The 17,559-nt window shown below is 40.0% G+C and overlaps 1 protein-coding gene across 2 annotated transcripts in view; it reads left to right on the top strand.

The window, feature by feature from the left end:
• Nucleotides 1-17,559, top strand: part of GRB10 (growth factor receptor bound protein 10) — a 211,644-nt gene that overhangs the window by 92,186 nt on the left and 101,899 nt on the right. The window contains exon 3 of one of the 2 annotated variants that reach the window (XM_050937708.1): nucleotides 8,220-8,313. In XM_050937708.1, coding sequence (XP_050793665.1) covers nucleotides 8,220-8,313 — 94 coding nt within the window. Of the gene's footprint in view, nucleotides 1-8,219; nucleotides 8,314-15,718; nucleotides 15,806-17,559 lie in introns of those variants that run through there. The other variant, XM_050937709.1, reaches the window with a different exon arrangement.

The following is a 17,559-nucleotide window of genomic DNA, read 5'->3' as shown; positions in this document are numbered from 1 at the left end:
TCCTACTCAGTTTTAGGGATGTTACAATGCTGGATGCCCTTATTGCAAAAAATACCATGAAGCTGAATCTATAATGATACTGTACGTGTGCTTCCAAAGCACAAGGGTAAAATTTTTCAGCTGGTACAGTATATTCGCTTGAGTTAGTTGAGGGAAAACTGTATTTCAACTTATAGCATACTGCTTTTACTGAATTCTAGATTATTTAAGAGTCTGCATACTTGAGAAACTTTCTAATCCACTTCTAACTAAACAGTTTTTCCAGAAACTGATTTGGAAGACCACTTTTTGTAAATGAGAGAGATTTACTGTTCCCGATAGTACCTTCTGGGATAAAAGAGTGCTCTCATTGCAGCATTCAAAGTTCAGCGTAGTACCAGAGTGAAAACAAATCACTTCACTTAACTTTCTTAATGTTGCATAAAGCAAATCTGATTTTTCCTCTTGCCACTGGTGAAAATGGGTCTTTTCAGTCCAACCGTATAGAGTATAAATCTGGTACTATATTGCCACTTTCAGTTTCTATAGGATGCTCTTACCAAGGAATGCTTCGTGAGTAGGGGGATAGGAATGGTAACACTATTCAAGGTATTTGGATATATAGGATCCAGGTGCCACCATTGCAGATGAAGATTTAGGATTAGAGCTTGTCCAACACCCCCCAAAAAGCAGCTCTCTTGCTGAACTGAATTTTTCTGTCAAAGGGTTTCCATCTTTTGAGCTTCACTTGAATGCTATTTTAACTAAACAATCCAGTGTTGGTTTATTTGGCCCAGGCCTCTAGGGTTCTGACCAGCAATTATTATAGTATGTACTGTAAAGACAGACCACTTCAGTCTCCTGGGATTTGATCTTATTTTATTACAGTGTCTGTTTTTTGGCAGTTTTAAAAAGGGGTTTAAAAGTTCTTGGATGTCAAAACTCTGAACAAGAATGTAAAAATTCTGCATTGAACCTTGCTTATTTGACATAGGATGCTCACCCTTGCGGTTGGTTCTCAGTCAGATGACAAAACAGTTTAGAGGCAGGAAAACTACTTACAGGATATCAAGTTGCAAGGTTAGTCTTGCAATGCATTTTTAAGCTAGTGGGGGAGCTCCTTACAATTAAGCTAAAATCCACCGTGGGATCATCTGCTGGGTATGCAAAGCCTTTATTTTTTTTTTGTGGCATTCCATCTTTCATAAAATGCAAAGAGCTGGGCCATGGAGAAATGAGGCTGATGGATGCCCAGAACAGAATCTGGGGAGGCAAGTGAAGTAATACGAACTGTAAAGCAAGAAACCTGAAACCTCTAGATGAGAACCTGTATATTTGAATATTTTTGTGAACCTGAACTTTGGCAGACCCCTTCCTTCCCCACAACCCTATCTCTGAGTAGCAGTTCTACCTTCTCTTGGGAAGCCCTGTTGCCTGTTACCTCAAATAGTTTTTCATGGCCTGGGGCATCTGCTATTGGGTAAGCCCAGAGTATATTGTACTAAACAAAAGGAGCAAAGAGTCCTGTGGCACCTTATAGACTAACAGACATTTTGGAGCATGAGCTTTCGTGGGTGAATACTCACTTCGTCGGATGCATGTAGTGAAAATTTTCAGGGGCAGGTGTGTGTGTATGTATATATGTGTATATATATGTATAATATATATCAGTATCAATCAGGGAGGATGAGGCCCTCTTTTAGCAGTTGGGGTGTGAAAACCAAGGGAGGAGAAACTGGTTTTGTAGTTGGCAAGCCATTCACAGTCTTTGTTTAATCTTGAGCTGATGGTGTCAAATTTGCAGATGAACTGAAGCTCAGCAGTTTCTCTTTGAAGTCTGGTCCTGAAATTTTTTTGCTGCAGGATGGCCACCTTAAGATCTGCTATTGTGTGGCCGGGGAGGTTGAAGTGTTCTCCTACAGGTTTTTGTATATTGCCATTCCTAATATCTGATTTGTGTCCATTTATCCTTTTCCGTAGAGACTGTCCAGTATGGCCGATGTACATAGCAGAGGGGCATTGCTGGCATATGATGGCATATATTACATTGGTGGACGTACAGGTGAATGAAGCAGTGATGATGTGGCTGATCTGGTTAGGTCCTGTGATGGTGTCGCTGGTGTAGATATGTGGGCAGAGTTGGCATTGAGATTTGTTGCATGCATTGGTTCCTGAGTGAGTTACTATGATGCGGTGTGCAGTTACTGGTGAGAATATGCTTCTGGTTGGCAGGTTGTCTGTGGGTGAGGACTGGCCTGCCACCCAAGGCCTGTGAAAGTGTGGGATCATTGTCCAGGATGGGTTGTAGATCCCTGATGATGCATTGGAGGGGTTTTAGCTGGAGACTGTATGTGATGGCCAGTGGAGTCCTGTTGGTTTGTTTCTTGGGTTTGTCTTGCAGTAGGAGGCTTCTGGGTACACATCTGGCTCTGTTGATCTTTTTCCTTATTTCCTCATGCGGGTATTGTAGTTTTGAGAATGCTTGGTGGAGATTTTGTAGGTGTTGGTCTCTGTCTGAGGAGTTAGAGCAGATGCGGTTGTACCTCAGTGCTTGGCTGTAGACAACGGATCATGTGGTGTGCCCGGGATGGAAGCTGGAGGCATGAAGGTAGGCATAGCGGTCGGTAGGTTTTCGGTATAGGGTGGTGATAATGTGACCATCACTTATTTGCACTGTGATGTCTAGGAAGTGGACCTCTCATGTAGATTGGTCCAGGCTGAGGTTGATGGTGGGGTGGAAGCCATTTAAATCGTGCTAAACAGATTGCCAGTTGGTGCTTGGTAAGAGGCCTTGGGCTCCTCAACAGCTGTGCATGTTCTCCAATAGCTTTAAAAACCTTTCTAGGAAGGAACATGTTAATCAAACACTGACCCAAACCTTGTGATTTTGATTTGGGACTGAGCTTAGGTTTGGGTCAGCTTATGATAGCCCTCATTGTGGGCAAACTGCTTGAACTCCCCAAACAGAAATACAGTACTAAGTCTTGAGTAGATTCAACAGCACTTTGTATTGTTCAGGTATTGGAGCACAGCTCGCTGAGCAGTCAACAGGAAAATCTGCTCTCACTTGGTTAACCACAAGTCCTATATGACAGACAATCTCTTTGATAGCAGTGAAGGTCAAAAGCTACAGATGAACAGATAGGAGCAAGTTAACATAGAATGTGAAACTTTAATTGGACCCACCTTAAATCTGACATTTAACATACAAATCTAGCTATACAGTTGATTTGGTGGGGATAGCTTGAAGAGGGAGGTTTTTGTTGGGTTTTTTACTCCTCCTATTTACCTACTTCATGCAGCAGAAATGAATTGTTCTTGTTAGTGTAAACATTGAGCACAGTTCACTGTCCATCATCAACTTGCCTGCAGAAGCTCCTTGATCTGGAAAGTAAAGAATAGTACAAAGTGGTCTTCAGAAGACCCTATTTCTGTTTGTCTTTACAGCTAACATAATATGCCTATTACCTAATTGACACACCGGAGCAGTGTAGTAGGACTACATCAAAGGTGAGTAGAGGAGCAGGTATGGTGGTTTCAAAGCTATTTGGATTGGTTATTTCTCCTTTCTGCCAATCCATTTGATCATAGGATTAGTCTAAGGGATTAGCAATGCTTTTTGAAAGGAGTGTGGGGGGAAAATACCTAGTCTACTATGCGATGGGATAGCTATTCCATGGAAACTATAGTATGCAAAACTGTAAAATAAACTGGAGGGAAGTGTAATTTTTTCTTTAGCTTAATAAAGCTGTTACCTCTTAAAATCAATCGTTATTTGCAATTAACTCATTATGGAATAGGAACTGTAACACTTGAAACCACAGAAAGTGATTTAAAGAAAAAATGTATGCAGACAGCACAGCTACTAATGAGTAAGGTTGACTGATCCTCTGTTTGAAATGTCTGATTTAATTTTTTTCTTTTGATAACAGAAATTGTTGCCATGCTAGCCCAAATAGTTAGTAATTTTAGTAGTTTCAAATTGGATAACTGGTATAATGCCATAAAGTACTTGATAATTCTAGATTGTCAGATAATCCCAGATTTTGCCTGTTAATGTACAGAGAATATTGTCTTTGTCTCTGACTGTGCCCTGTTAAAGTATGATACAGGCACTGCATTATGTCATGCAATATTGAAGTTTGCAAAATGGCATGGAAATCTAATCTGTTAAGTCTGTTTTGTTTGTCTTCACAAAACGCTAACTGCTGTAGGAGACATTATTAAAAATAAACATTGCTTCATACACTTCCAGTAGTCCCGCTAGTCACTTGATTAATCAGCCTTAGAGTCACACATGCTGTATGACATGCAAAATACTTCATGCAAGTAAGTTTATAGGGGCTGATGCCTAAGCTAGCTTCTAAAAATACTATTGTGGTTTGATATTGTAATAAGTCAAGTCAGAGAGCATATTTTAATTTCAGGATGAAAGCATTTACTTAGTAGAGGGGAGAGGAATAAAAATAGGTAGAAAACGTGATTTATATTGCAAGCGTGGATTGAGCTGGGGGAAGGAATGATGGAAGAAAGCAGGTGTCTAACTTGCTGACAAATTTAGTGTAGGTTGCACAAAACAATAAAACTTCATTGGCTATACAGTGACTTGGAACAATTATATAACCTTTAACCTCGTTCCAGTGTCCAGTCTGATTTTTACTGCAGTTGGAAACATGCCATTGTTTGTCTTTGATCAATTTACATAAATAGATCCTGGAGGGTCATGTGAAACTATCATGCGCTTTTTAAAAACAGCATAGTAGTTACCTTTTCTCTGCTGCCTGTATTGCTTTAACAGGTGGTGTGGTTTATGAAAGTCTGTCTCTTTACTGTGTATTGCCCTGGCTTTAAATACCTTAAGGAAATCCTTGCGCATGGCATACTTTCATGAGAAAAATGTGGAACAAATGTTTTTTAGAAGATACGGGTAGAATTGTCCAGTATTGAAGCAAACTAGGACGTCTGCAAAGACACAGTCACTGTACACCGCCAGTGATTGAAACCTCTACTTCTGATAAATTTTACTGTAACTTTAAGTTGGAGTCGATGAGGAAGGCTTGTGGTTTAAGCACCTTCCTGAAGAACTGAAAGGTTGTCTCAGAGAAGATGGCATTTCTTTCTGTAAGTCAGTGGAAATTATATTGAAGTGCTAAGTTACAGGCTTTCAGCCAACTCGTGGCCACAGCTTTTTTATTTTGTATAGCAAAACTTTTCCATCTAGTGCGGTAGGGGATTCAAAGATAAAAGACCCTATGTGTACAGCTGTTGTATTTTGTAACCACATCGTATTGTATTTGTCTCCTTTCTAGCAGACATTTTACTTGGTTTTTGGTGGGACAATGAAAACACTTTAAGGCCTTCTTGCAGATAAAATGACTTCTGGTGTAACTACCTTTCCTTGTTTGGTTTCTCAACTGCTGTACTAGTTAAGCATGTGAGCTTCATGATGGGAAGACTGTCTATTTGCGGCTGCATGCAGATATGCCATCTGAACTTAAATTATTGCATGGGAACTAGAATTAGCACCCATGTACTTCTTGAAACATGACCTCTGCTATTTCAGAAGAATTAGTCTGTCAATATTTTATATTCCTACCATGCTGGGACAGTTCTCGGGGTACCCAGGACTGAGAACCCCTTTTTATCCCCTGCCCCAGAAAGAGGGAGTCTTGCACAAGGTAGCTGGGTGTTACCTTCCTAACACCGTTGGCCTGTTAGTCAGTCGTGCAGTCTCCCCTGGGTTATGCCAGCCCTGTCTTTGCCTTGCAAGTTAGCAAAAAGTGCATCCAGTCCCCGAGTCCCCTTGAAGCATTCCCCTGCGATATCCAGCCTCTGACACTTGGCTATGCAGAAACCCCAGGTCCTCTGCTCTCAAAGGTGCAGTGGACCCCAGTTTGCCAATTTGACCTTAAGGCACTGCACTTATGAGCACTTATAACACAAAGAAGATTTATTTAAAATAGACTAGAGATACCATTAGAAACAAGAGAATGTGATGGAAACAAATGGTTATAATACAAAACAAAATCATAAAATGCAAATAGGGCCTACACTTTTATAGGTACCTTTCCTATCCAATAAAAACAGATTTCTACCGCCAAAGTTCAATCTTGCAGAACTGGCTGGCTTCCCAGGAGCCTCCAGTTTTTCATGAAACATTCCCGTTTAACAAGATGTCTCCTCAGCGAATGGATGCAGAGTGCCTCTCCCCATCCTGTGATATACTGAAAATTAGTCTTTTTGTCTTTATTCACAGGCAGGGTGATCCGCTGTCTTTTACAATGTTCCATTTTACCTCCAACTGATTTTGATTGTTTGCAGCTGTCTTTGATGGTTTTCATTGAATGTGCTGGGATGGGGCAAGGGTAGACAATTGGGTCTTGCATTACCTCACTGGGGAGTGGTGACAACTCCCTCCCACTTGAATGGGCCTTTGTCAAGACTTATGGTTTCCTGGTGACTATGCCTGGCTTATGGTCTTGGAGTTATTTTTCAGTATGGTTACATGTTTCTTAAGTATTAACCATGTACACATCTCACAATGGTAGGAGTACTGGTAAGTTACAAGTTTTCAGTAGAGACCTCACATGCTACCCTTCATGGATAAATACCGTGAAAGTGGTGTATTGATCGTAATGAGTTTGCTTGTTGGCATCAGTGTCAGGTATGCATCTAGCCACCAGCTGAAAATTGAAGTCTGTGGGGGTGGGACACAAACTAGAGTTCTGTCCGTCATTACACTGCACAGTATGGAAGTTCATTCTGCTGTATTCTCTGTCTGAGATGCTTAGCACTTAAGCCTGGTCCAGTACTGGGTTTGGAATAGCTGAGTTGCAGTTAATTTCAGGTTTGAGTTCTTGGCTCAAACTCTTTTAAGGATCACTTCAGGGGTTCCTGCATTAATATAAGATAATTTGTCTGTCTGACCCTACCGTCAGAGCCCCCCGCCTCCCAAAGACACTATGCTTAGGTTTTTGGGAAATAACCATGATCTCTCCTTTCATATACGTAGAAAGGAGAACGACATGCATTGCAGTGAAAGGACCACCATTCTAAAAGCAATACGCATTACATTGGTTAATTACACTGAAGCGTTAAAATAGAAGGATTAACAAGTGCAGAAAAGAGAAGGGTAAATAGGATTTCATGTCGGCAGGAAAGTTCTTGTGGTTTTAGGATGAGACTAAGAACTAGTTTGAATTCAAAATAAGGTGGCACAAGTGACGCAAGAAATGTCACGGGAAGATTTAGCAGAAAAGATGGAAGGCCTGGGTGTGTATGTATGGCCAGTATGAAGGTGTGGATGTCAAGTTCTTAACTTATACTGTATCATTTTGTAGGGTTTGGAATATTATACAACTAGATAGGGGCATTTTAAAACTTCACTTTTACATGTAAAACTGCAATAGAAAACTATACTATGAAGCCGTTGGCATTTCTTGAGTTGTCAACATCTATAAACTTGTGAATTGATAGATTTCATACATACTGACTATAAGTCTTTTTCAAGCAGCCAGTCTGAGACTTTCTAATATCAACTGTCACTCATTTTACAACTGAAGTAGCCTTTTGCTGTTATAAAAGGCCTCTATGGAGGCATAGATTAAATTCTTGTCATGAGCTATAGACCATTCTTACCCTGGAATACTAGAATGTAAGTTAACTCCCAATCTGGAATGTTTCAGCAAACTAGAAATGTTAGGTGTTTACACGTTGATAAAATGGTTCGGGCGAAATATGAATCTACTCTAATTTTCCTTCGAATGCCGACTTTAGTAAATCAAATAAAGTTAATTCTGTTTGGGTTTTTTTATTCCCTCATTTTCCTGCTCCCTGTAAGTCTTGGTTTTAGGCAGAAGTACGGAAGGCTTACAAGAAGGTATGGTATTTCTTGACCCGGCGAAAGCATTAAAGCTTTTCAAGCCTGGTCTTGTGAGGTTGCCAAAATAGAGACCTGGAATAATATCTAAACTGAACCTCGTATTCCGTTAGGGTTTGCTAGTGGCTACTGAATCTGTTTGTCTGGACTGTTCTGGTTAATGAACTATAAGTCCTAAGCCACGGTTCTTGGAATTAGGAGCTTCACTGCCTTGTCATCTGTAAGAACTTCATAGCGTAACTCAGTGAAGAAAACATTCTTCAGCTCTTTTATATCAAACTGCCTTAGCTCCTAGTATCTTAGATTATGGGGAATACAAAATGCATATTTTGATCAGATTTTCTGCTGTTTGTGTTTTTAGGATAATGTAGATCAGACTTCAGCTCACACTCGGAGAGATCTGGTGGAACCAGGATTCCAAGAACCATCTAATCGCATTTCTTTAAATCACCAAGGTAAGGAATGGGGTGGAATTAGGTCTGGTCAAGATGCTGGGAAGGGAACCCTGGAAGTGTATGTTCTAAAGTAATTTGACTTCTACATTTGTTTCTGCACCTGGTGATGTGCAAGTTGAAAACATTTAATTGTTTATATCCTCTTTTTTGCAAACTGCTTTGTGAGTTATGAATGAAGAAGACCAGGAGATCCTTTAGTAATATCGTTTTCTCCATTTTGTGCAGCTGCTTTGTTTTTCACCAAAACAGGTTTTTTAAATACTAAAACGCCTGTAATACTGCATTACGAATTTAGTTAGGTCCTAACAAGGAATAGCTTTCTATCTTCAGAGTACTGATTCTTTTGGAAGAGTTGATGCATATAGATTGGCAAGGGGAGTGACATCCTTACCTGCTTTGCATGTTATATTATCAACTCTTACAGGTAAAAGAGAACCCTAAATTCATGTCATAATGCCTAAACAAAAGTGAAATTTTTTTCATATGGCTTGTGTAATTATTTCCCTTATGAAAAGTTCCATAACAGCTTTATTTCTTGTCCCTATTAATGAGGTTAATTGTGACATTTGAGAGCTCCTGGAGTATAACCTGATCGAGCCCCCATGGGGTTAGGGTTTAGACAAATACATAGACCTTGCCGTGGACAGTTGGGTTCTATAAAAACTTTATACGTCTCTATAGCACTTAAACACTGTATTTCCTATGGAGTGATTCAAACTTCTAGAAAAAGGATAGTTTACATTCTGTAGGATTTTTTTTCTATAACAGTATCCATATATTAATTATGGAAGGGCTCACATTAAGTGCCAACTACTTGCTGCTTTTAACAGCTTCAATTGTAGTAGAGTGCTCAGCACTTTCTGAAAACCAGCCCTAAGTGCCATTAGTTTAACGCAGCTGTTAACCTTAACACAGACAGTACAGTAATAAGGCACCATTAACAGCGTGCAACAGGATTAAGTTAACTTTTCTAAAAAATGCTGGAAATTTAGTTTCTCTGTTTATTTGTCAGTATCAGCAAGATTTGAATTAATGATTTGCAAACCTCCCAGAGTTTTTTCAAAAGTAGTTTACGTTCTTGAATTCTTTTGTAATCTGAGCCTACCCTTTTCAGGTTTTTAATTTCTTTCCCTAAAACCTGTGCTATGTATTAAGGGTTGAACATACTTGATTGCCACAAACAGATATCCTGGCCCCTGTATGCACTTTGTATTTCTGCAACATTCCATTTTTTGTTCACCTCAGACTGCCTTTCCCACACTCTAACTAAATCTTCCTTGTTGCATCCAAACCCCTTGACAGACTTGATTTAAATGGCATTCTCTGAAGCCATTAGCAGATTTCCTTCTTTGTAACCAGATGTAAGACTTCTTCCAAAAAGTTACTGTCTTCTCAGGCACATGCCACAGAATTAGAATGTAAACCTGTTGCTGCTTAATAGTGCTCATTGAGATAGAGTTAGGATCTTGATTATGTTGAAGACTTGGGAAGCCTCACTTTCTGATGCCAGAAGCCCTTTTCCTAAGTCAGGAAGCCTCCTGATATTCTCAATAGATAAATGATTTTTTTCCCCTCCGCCCCCCCCCCCCCCATTCACTCCTGTTTTCCTAATGTGGATTTAATATAATCTAATTCAAGTGAATGTATAACACTAGGGAATATGACATTGGGAATACCATAAATAAATCCTGATTTGCCTTGGGTATTCGCTTAGTCACCTTCCATCATGATACTAGTTATGATTCTCAGAACCATCGTCACTGTGTGCCCATGCATCGTGTACACTTGTTCCTTGGCTTTAACCTTCTGAGATTTCTTGGAAATAATGTTCAAAGTGAGATGCTCTCTACGAGGGACAGCACTTGAAATATTTTGTCCCACATAACTGGTATGTTGGAAGCTTGCGAGTGGGTCAGCAAAAGTATTCAATATTTCTGCTTCAGCATTATGCTATCTGAAAAGGTCCATACATGGGCTCTGTTTAGATATCCACAAACTGTAATGTGTGTTCTTCATTGTTGCGTACCTTCATTGTGCTCCAGCAAATTAAGGATTCTGATCTCTGGGTACGCTCTCCAGTAATTCCAGCTATCTCCTCTCATTTGTTACTATCAGTGATCACATGAAGACTTATTTGACACCTGATATTTCTCTGCCTGAACTACTTTGAGTCCTGCAAACTACTCCGACGTATTTAACAATTGTGGTTAAATGGAATGTGTTTCATAATGTCAGTGGCTGCTTTAAGGGACACTTGAACAATAAGGCCAATATTTGATATAATTAATAATATGCTATCAATGAGTAAGTAAAGGCCAATTTTGTTGGACCCAAAACCAAAATGTTCCTTATTGTGCAGCAGATGAATAGAAACTGTCAAGTCATGTCTCAAACCCACTTCTAGGTTTTCTGCTAAAATTGGAATAATAAGGGTAAATATAGCTGGTATTTAGTTTGCAAGTGAACTTGCATGCTAACATGGATACATATTGTAATCATACTGTTTGTATAGGGAGCATGGACTGAGCAGAGGACTAGGAACTAGAAATGTCAGCATTCTAATCCTGACTCTCCCACAGATTATGTGGCCTCTGACATTTCATTTAACTGCTGCTGTTCCTCCCCCTTTTTACAGTGGAGAAAATAACCTAGTTTAATGCTTTTATAGCACTATGAAAATGTAAACTGTTAATGCTAAATTACTACGTCAAGTTACATGCTGGTTCTCTCTGGTATTATGACCTGCTCATACACTACTCTGCAAACCTATGAAAAGTTCAGTCTTATCCAGTAACTGTAGAGCAAAAGTCCTTCAACACTGAACAGGTTCAGAGCTGTTTGAAATTCTTAGACACAATGTTTGTATCACAAAACGCTCGCTTTTGAAAACTGAAATATTGTGTGAGAACATACCAGTTTTGAGACCGCTTTCATTAGGAAAGGTTTCTTAGGTCCAGGATAGAATTTCTGGTCACAACCAGAGAAAGCATGAGCCTGGTGGTCCAAACACTCACTGCGATGTGGGAGACCTAGCTTCAGATCTCTACTCTGCCTGATTCACACCAGGTACTTGAACTTCTCCCACGTACCAGGTGAGTTTATTAACCACTGGTCTATCAGTTACTCTGGGTGGATGGGTCTTTCTCTGGGTTTTTTTGTTTTGCTGACTTTGTGTGTGTGAAAAATCTTCACAATGTCCGTTACATCCTGACACAGAATGGGAAAACTTGCAAAATCTCACCATTTTGCAAGACAATTGGTTTCTCGCTCAGTTCTGTTGAGGCCAGATTGATGATGGGGTTCTGGCTGGAGTTCCAGGGGCAGTGCGTGTGTGTGTATGTATATGTGTATGTGTATGTATTTGTGTAAAAAGGCAGGGGGCTGCTTCTGGTGGGTGGGTATGAATGTGTAAAAGGGCAAGAGGCTCAGAGAGGATAGTTAGAAAGGTGGGAGAGTCCTGGCTGCAAGTGGGAGGCCTTTACCCAGGCAGCTTCAGCTCCAGTTCAGTTTTGTTCCAAGGCTTCTGGTTCCTAGTTCCCCTCTAGATCCTTCTGAGACTAGGCGCTCTGCCAGTCTCACTGCAGGCCCTGGTGCCCCTAGAGAGCCTTTTCCCACAGGTCCTCCTGCCCTGGTCCATGGGCTCAACTCCTTCCTCTAGGACGGTTAAAGGGATTCCACAGCCCTCCTTCCTGATACCATGCTGTGATTGAAGCCAGCTTCTCCGTCCCACCAATATCCAGGTTCCAACCCTATTCCATAGAGCTTCTCTTTGTCCTTAACACACTTCTTTCCCTTGTTTCTGGGGCACAGTAGCCCTCCTTTATGGGGCTTTGGTATGATTCAGGCAGGCTTCCCTAGTCCACCAATCTCCCTCCTGGTTTTGGTTCCTATTCCAGGGAGTCACTCTCCAGTAATTCTCCTCTTCCAGGCTACCTGCTCTTTCCATCTGGGAGTCACCTAGCTGGGTTTTATCGTATTAGAGAGAGCTATTTGATTAACGTCTGGTCCCATCCCCCAGCTAGTCTGCTGCTCCCTTGAACACCTGCTTCCTCAAAGAGACCATGCCATGGAATAGGGTTTGGCTGGCCCCAGTCCCTGCCACCTCTTAAAAGGGAACAACCATCTAGTAAGAGTGTACCAAGGGCAGGAAGCTCACCTACCACCAGCAGTACATGTAACACAGTTTGGGAAATCATGCTTTAGCAAATCTTTAACCTGAGCAGACGTTCTGAAGGAATTTGGCCTCTTTAGAGATGGATGAACTATTTTAGATAGTGTATACAGTATTAGTTTTCTAATTTTGTGAAATGCTGCAACAGAACTTTCAGCATCCCATATTTGTTATGCTGTTGTATGCCCACTCATTGCCATTTTATAATTGACCCCGATGAAAGTTAAGCTCTCTGAATGCAGCAGACTTAACAGCTTCTATCAATCATTAGTTTACCAGCTGCTCGTAAACGACAACCCCCCTCCTCCCTTTTATAAGTGAACAGCTTTTCTACAAGTGCTTCCAGTTCAAAATCATGCTTTCTTCCCATGGCCTGTACAAGAGTGATTAGACTTGGCTGAGAAATCTGAATCTCTTCTATTCCCTGTAAGCTGGAAAAAGAGGGCACAAGTGAGAGCTTTATCTGAGGGCTGAGAAACTCTTGCCAAATGTATCTACCTAAATAAGCTCTTTCATGCTACAGGCATTCCAAGTACTTGTTTGCAGCCAAATCATCCTTCCACAGAGGCAGCCATTTTTTTAAAAAAGGCTAAGCATTTAAGGGTGAGGAAGGGGAATAGGGAGTACATTCCCTCAAGGGGTCTTGCAACTTGCACTTCTTGTATACAATTGTTTTTACAACAGCTATAAAAATAGTATTTTTGCTATTTCCAATACACTTTTCTGGTATGAGTCACTTCCATGAGCAACAAGTACTTTAGACTGAAATCATTGTTTGATATTAATACTGAATGATCCCTCCATTTAAAGGTAGGGTATACAAGTACAGTCCTCAGACAGCATGAAATTGGGGAGTATCTTCCTGTACCTCTGGAAAGCTGTGGGTGACGTGCCATAGCACTTAGAAGAGATTTTGTAAGATTGAAGCCACTGAGAATAAAGAAATAAGAGACCTCAACAAAGGGTGTAAAATTTGAAGAAATGGAAAAGGCTGAAATGCTCAGGCTCTGTTTCCATATTCAGGAAGCAGAATATTGTTTGAAAAAATGATTCAGTTCTGGGAAATCGTAGCAAAAATTTAAGATGGGGTAAAAAATGAAGCACTGAAATTATATGGTGTTTATTGAAGGGTTATTAAGGAAAGTGACTAAGTATATCAGAACAGTTATTTAACATCTTTAAAACTACGAGAAGAAAAGGGGAAGTAATAGCATGATTAGACTGGGACAACTAAAGTTGCATTTTTGGGGGGGGGAGGGGGGAAGAATGGTGAAAGGAAGATTTGAGGAAACGGTAGGCCACTTAATCTTAGCTCAGTTCCACATAAAAATAAGAGCAACGTTCAATATTTTACACTCAAATAGTAATTTGTGGAGTGCTTTGGTATGTGTGCTGAAGTACAGCAGTCTGTACGCTGCCCAACAGCAGAGGGTGCAGAAGGAGAGAGCGAGGGCAATTGTAGCTAAGAGTACTGTGGTGAAACTCTCATCACAATGTCATTCATGGGGTCTTTTACTAGACCCACCAGAAATTTTTATATTTTGACATTTTTGTCTTGATCCCCAATGAGGGTGAAAAGTCAAAATAGCAAAAACCTTTTGTGGAACAAAAGGTTCCGAGAAGCATTGATTTGGAAATGTCAAAATATTTTAGGTAGATAGCAGTCTGCCTCTGCTGTGCCTCATGGGCATTGTTATAGTGGGAGGGAGCCTCATGTTCATGTTCTCCCCAGTAGTCTGACCAGACAGCCCAGCCTATGTTTCCCCTGATGTGCTACAGCCTCTCCCTCTGGTTGTGCTGCTGTAGAGGGGTGCCAGAGAAGTTAGTCTACCCTTCCCACTAGGATGCTCATGAAGTTATTAATGCTGCTTAACTATACTGCCCAGCAAAGAGAAGTGGCTCACCACGTGGAAGATAATGGGAATGTGCGGCAGGCTCCCAGTACAAATCAATTGAATGAAATTCTCTTTCAGACTTCAGAAGGGTTAAACCCTTAAGCCTGTGCTGCTACTGTGTCTATTCCCTTTTATTTGCACTTCACTTACATTGTGAAAGCTCAGTGGTTTTTCTAGAAAATCCTTAAGTAGTGTCAAACCCATCTCTAGAGGACAGTTGAAGGTGGTGATCATCATTTTATAATGCATTGTATTTACACCTCCCAGTTACTTTTTTGAGAGGTCTCACAGCTACTTACTATTCAGTATTTAGTAGTTGAACGCAAATTAAGCAGCACTTGATCATAACTTTTTAAAAAGAAATAATGTATTAGGTAAACTACTAGAATATTCTTAATGTACAAACGGTCAAATTCTTCTTGCTGCCTACACAAATGCATTACAACCTTTTTTTCTTATGCATATACAATTTTCCTCTTCAGAATATTCTGCTTTGCTGTAAAGTCTAAAATTCTGTATGTCACAGGAGTTCTTTACTTTCCTTTCAAAACTAGAATGAACAGTGCTATACCTCATGCCATAGCCAGATTATTCATTAGCAGACAACAGTTTGATATGACTAGTCCGTAGGTCTGCCTTGTTCACATGAGAAGATCTTGCCTGCAGTTAAAGTGATGTATATGCTGGTTTTAAGAATATAAACAGTCAGTTTTCTAGTTTTCCAAAGAGCGCTCACGGTCATTGGGAATCTGCCCTAAGAATAGAGTTCAATTTCAGTTCACAAATTAATAGCAAAAATGTGACTTTTGTAGGCTCAATAGTGTCTAGAGATAACAAAAACTCCCCTGCCAGCACACCATATAGATCTATAAAATCCACTCTAGTTGACTATTTTGTGTGCTGCTTTAATGACTGGCATAGACATAGTCAGAGTGGTACTTGCTAATCCCCCTTTTCCAGCATTCCTGTTCCAGTTCAATCTAAATAGCTTTAGTTAGGACTCATATGCCAGTATGGCCTATTCCTTTTGTGTCCCTCCTCCCGCAAGCTTTGATTGGCTTACTTCCACAAATCTCTGACTTCTGTATTTTTCTTTGACAGCCAATGAGTGTGCCTAGTAAATATCAACACTCTGGATTGTCTTTCACTTCAGTACTGGGAAAACACCAGGGTCGTCAGGATGTGCTATTATCAGAACTCAAGCCTGCTTTGTGGAGATACAAATAAGTCCTGAACTTAAAATGTAGAATGAAAAAAGCAGTATATAAATTGAGTGGTCAGTAGGAGACATTGCCATTGGTACTGAAGAAATCAATGCCGAAAGCAGCCAGATTTCCATGAGTCTTTGCACAGTGGCAACAGCATTTGTATAACTTACTGCAACTATCATCAGTGCAAAAAAGGTTTACTGTAATTGCATGTGAAGGTGAGCATCTACTTCCCAACTAGCTTATTATAGTACCTTCCACCTTATTTCAGATAAATCCGTTCTTATTACTTTGTGTCTAATCTTGTTATCTTTATTACTTCCAGGGCACAGTATATAAGAGCTTGCACAGAGGTTTGGCCTTTTCCTTAGTTTATATGGCCACTTTCTAAACCCATTGGATGAGATATCTGCTTAAAACAAGAACTGAACAAAGAAGAGAATGGGCTATTTTTAATTTAGAGAAAAAAATCTGGTCCCAGAGATTTGAATCAAATTACAGGAGGAACAAATTGACCAGTAATTGCGTTAACTGGAAAATTCTGTACATAAGGCTGCTAGTGATTTGAAAAGAGAAGAAACAGACCAGAAGCCATTTAGTATGCATGTAGATGGGTGTTTTTCTACGTATTTTGCCTAGCTGACCAGCTATCCTTTTGGGCATCTGTTCTTATCTAGATATGTTTTTACTCAGTGGAAACTCTCAACATGAGGGACTCAGCCCCCTATAACTGTATAATAAGAACTGTGATCCTCATCCTGCAAACATTTCAGCACATGCATAATTCTACTCCTGTGACTTCAGTGGAACTAAGTGAAGTAAAGAAGCATGTGTGCTCACTGTTTGCAGGCAAGAGGACCAAATCGGACTGAAATCCAGCAGCGTTAAATCTGAATTTTTATAATCCTGCTTCAGGACAGGGAAAGGACCTCAAGAGATCATCTGTGTTCCAGCCCCACATTCCTATATTTGTATTAAGAGGTAAAGGTAAGGTATTTAGGGCAGAGAACATCGTTCGTGGTTGTACAGAGCTTAGCACAAGGCTGGTGCCTTTAGGCAACTCAATAATGTAAATAAAAATAATCTTTAAATCACCCTTTTAAAACGAGCCAAAACTTGGAAAGTGCTAAAATTTTGTGTGAGAGAGAGAGGGAGAGAGACAAAGAGGTGAGCTTTTTAGGTTGTCTTATTCAATGCCCTAGAGAAATGACAGGTTCTTAAGACTTGTAAGAGTTACCACCATATTTGTAATGGATCCTGGAGGCATACTGAAGAGGAAATGACTTCTGATGCTCAATGTTTGTGAAGAAGACAGGAGGTGGAGCTGATCCACTTAACTTTTGGACCAACCTCCTTAGTAAACTGGAGCTATTTAAACTCAAGACAGCTGAGAAAGTATCAATTTATATTTAAGTGTATCATGGCAGGTTTGGGCTCAAAGGAGACAAACTGTTGATTGAAGAATATATTTTTATCTCCAGTTACTCCACAGAGGTTCATAAGGTCTGAATTTGAAATATTTGGAAACTCTTGGGTTTGTATTCATTTCTTGTTTTAGTTTTTATTTTATTAAGTAATCTCTGTTTAAATAATGCATCTAATAGCTAATGTAAGATTCTGACTTTCTTTGACCAGTTACCTTCCAGCATGAGAAGGTGATTGCCTTTTTAAAAGTTATTCTCCATCTGGATGGATCAATTTTAAATTACAAGGTTAGTTAATACTAACTCTCTCTCTAAAGTATTCCAGTGGCTTTAAAAAAAAAAAATCCTTCAAATCCTCAAGTTCAAAATCCTGTGTGTACAAATCCGTTCTAGTGATAGGATGTTTCTCTAGTGGGTCCCTTCAAACTCTTTGTCATACAAGTGGGAAGCAAATGAGAATCTGTTAATTTGGGGTCATAGATAAGTGAACATTTACATCTTGCTGCCTAGTTTTTTCCTGGCTCCCATTTCCATTTATGGGGAGCTAA

This window comes from Gopherus flavomarginatus, chromosome 2 (assembly GCF_025201925.1).
Source record: "Gopherus flavomarginatus isolate rGopFla2 chromosome 2, rGopFla2.mat.asm, whole genome shotgun sequence".
In the NCBI taxonomy this organism is placed as follows: domain Eukaryota; kingdom Metazoa; phylum Chordata; order Testudines; family Testudinidae; genus Gopherus; species Gopherus flavomarginatus.
The sequence above is the reverse complement of the archived record's forward strand: the minus strand, read 5'-3'. Positions and strand labels throughout refer to the sequence as shown.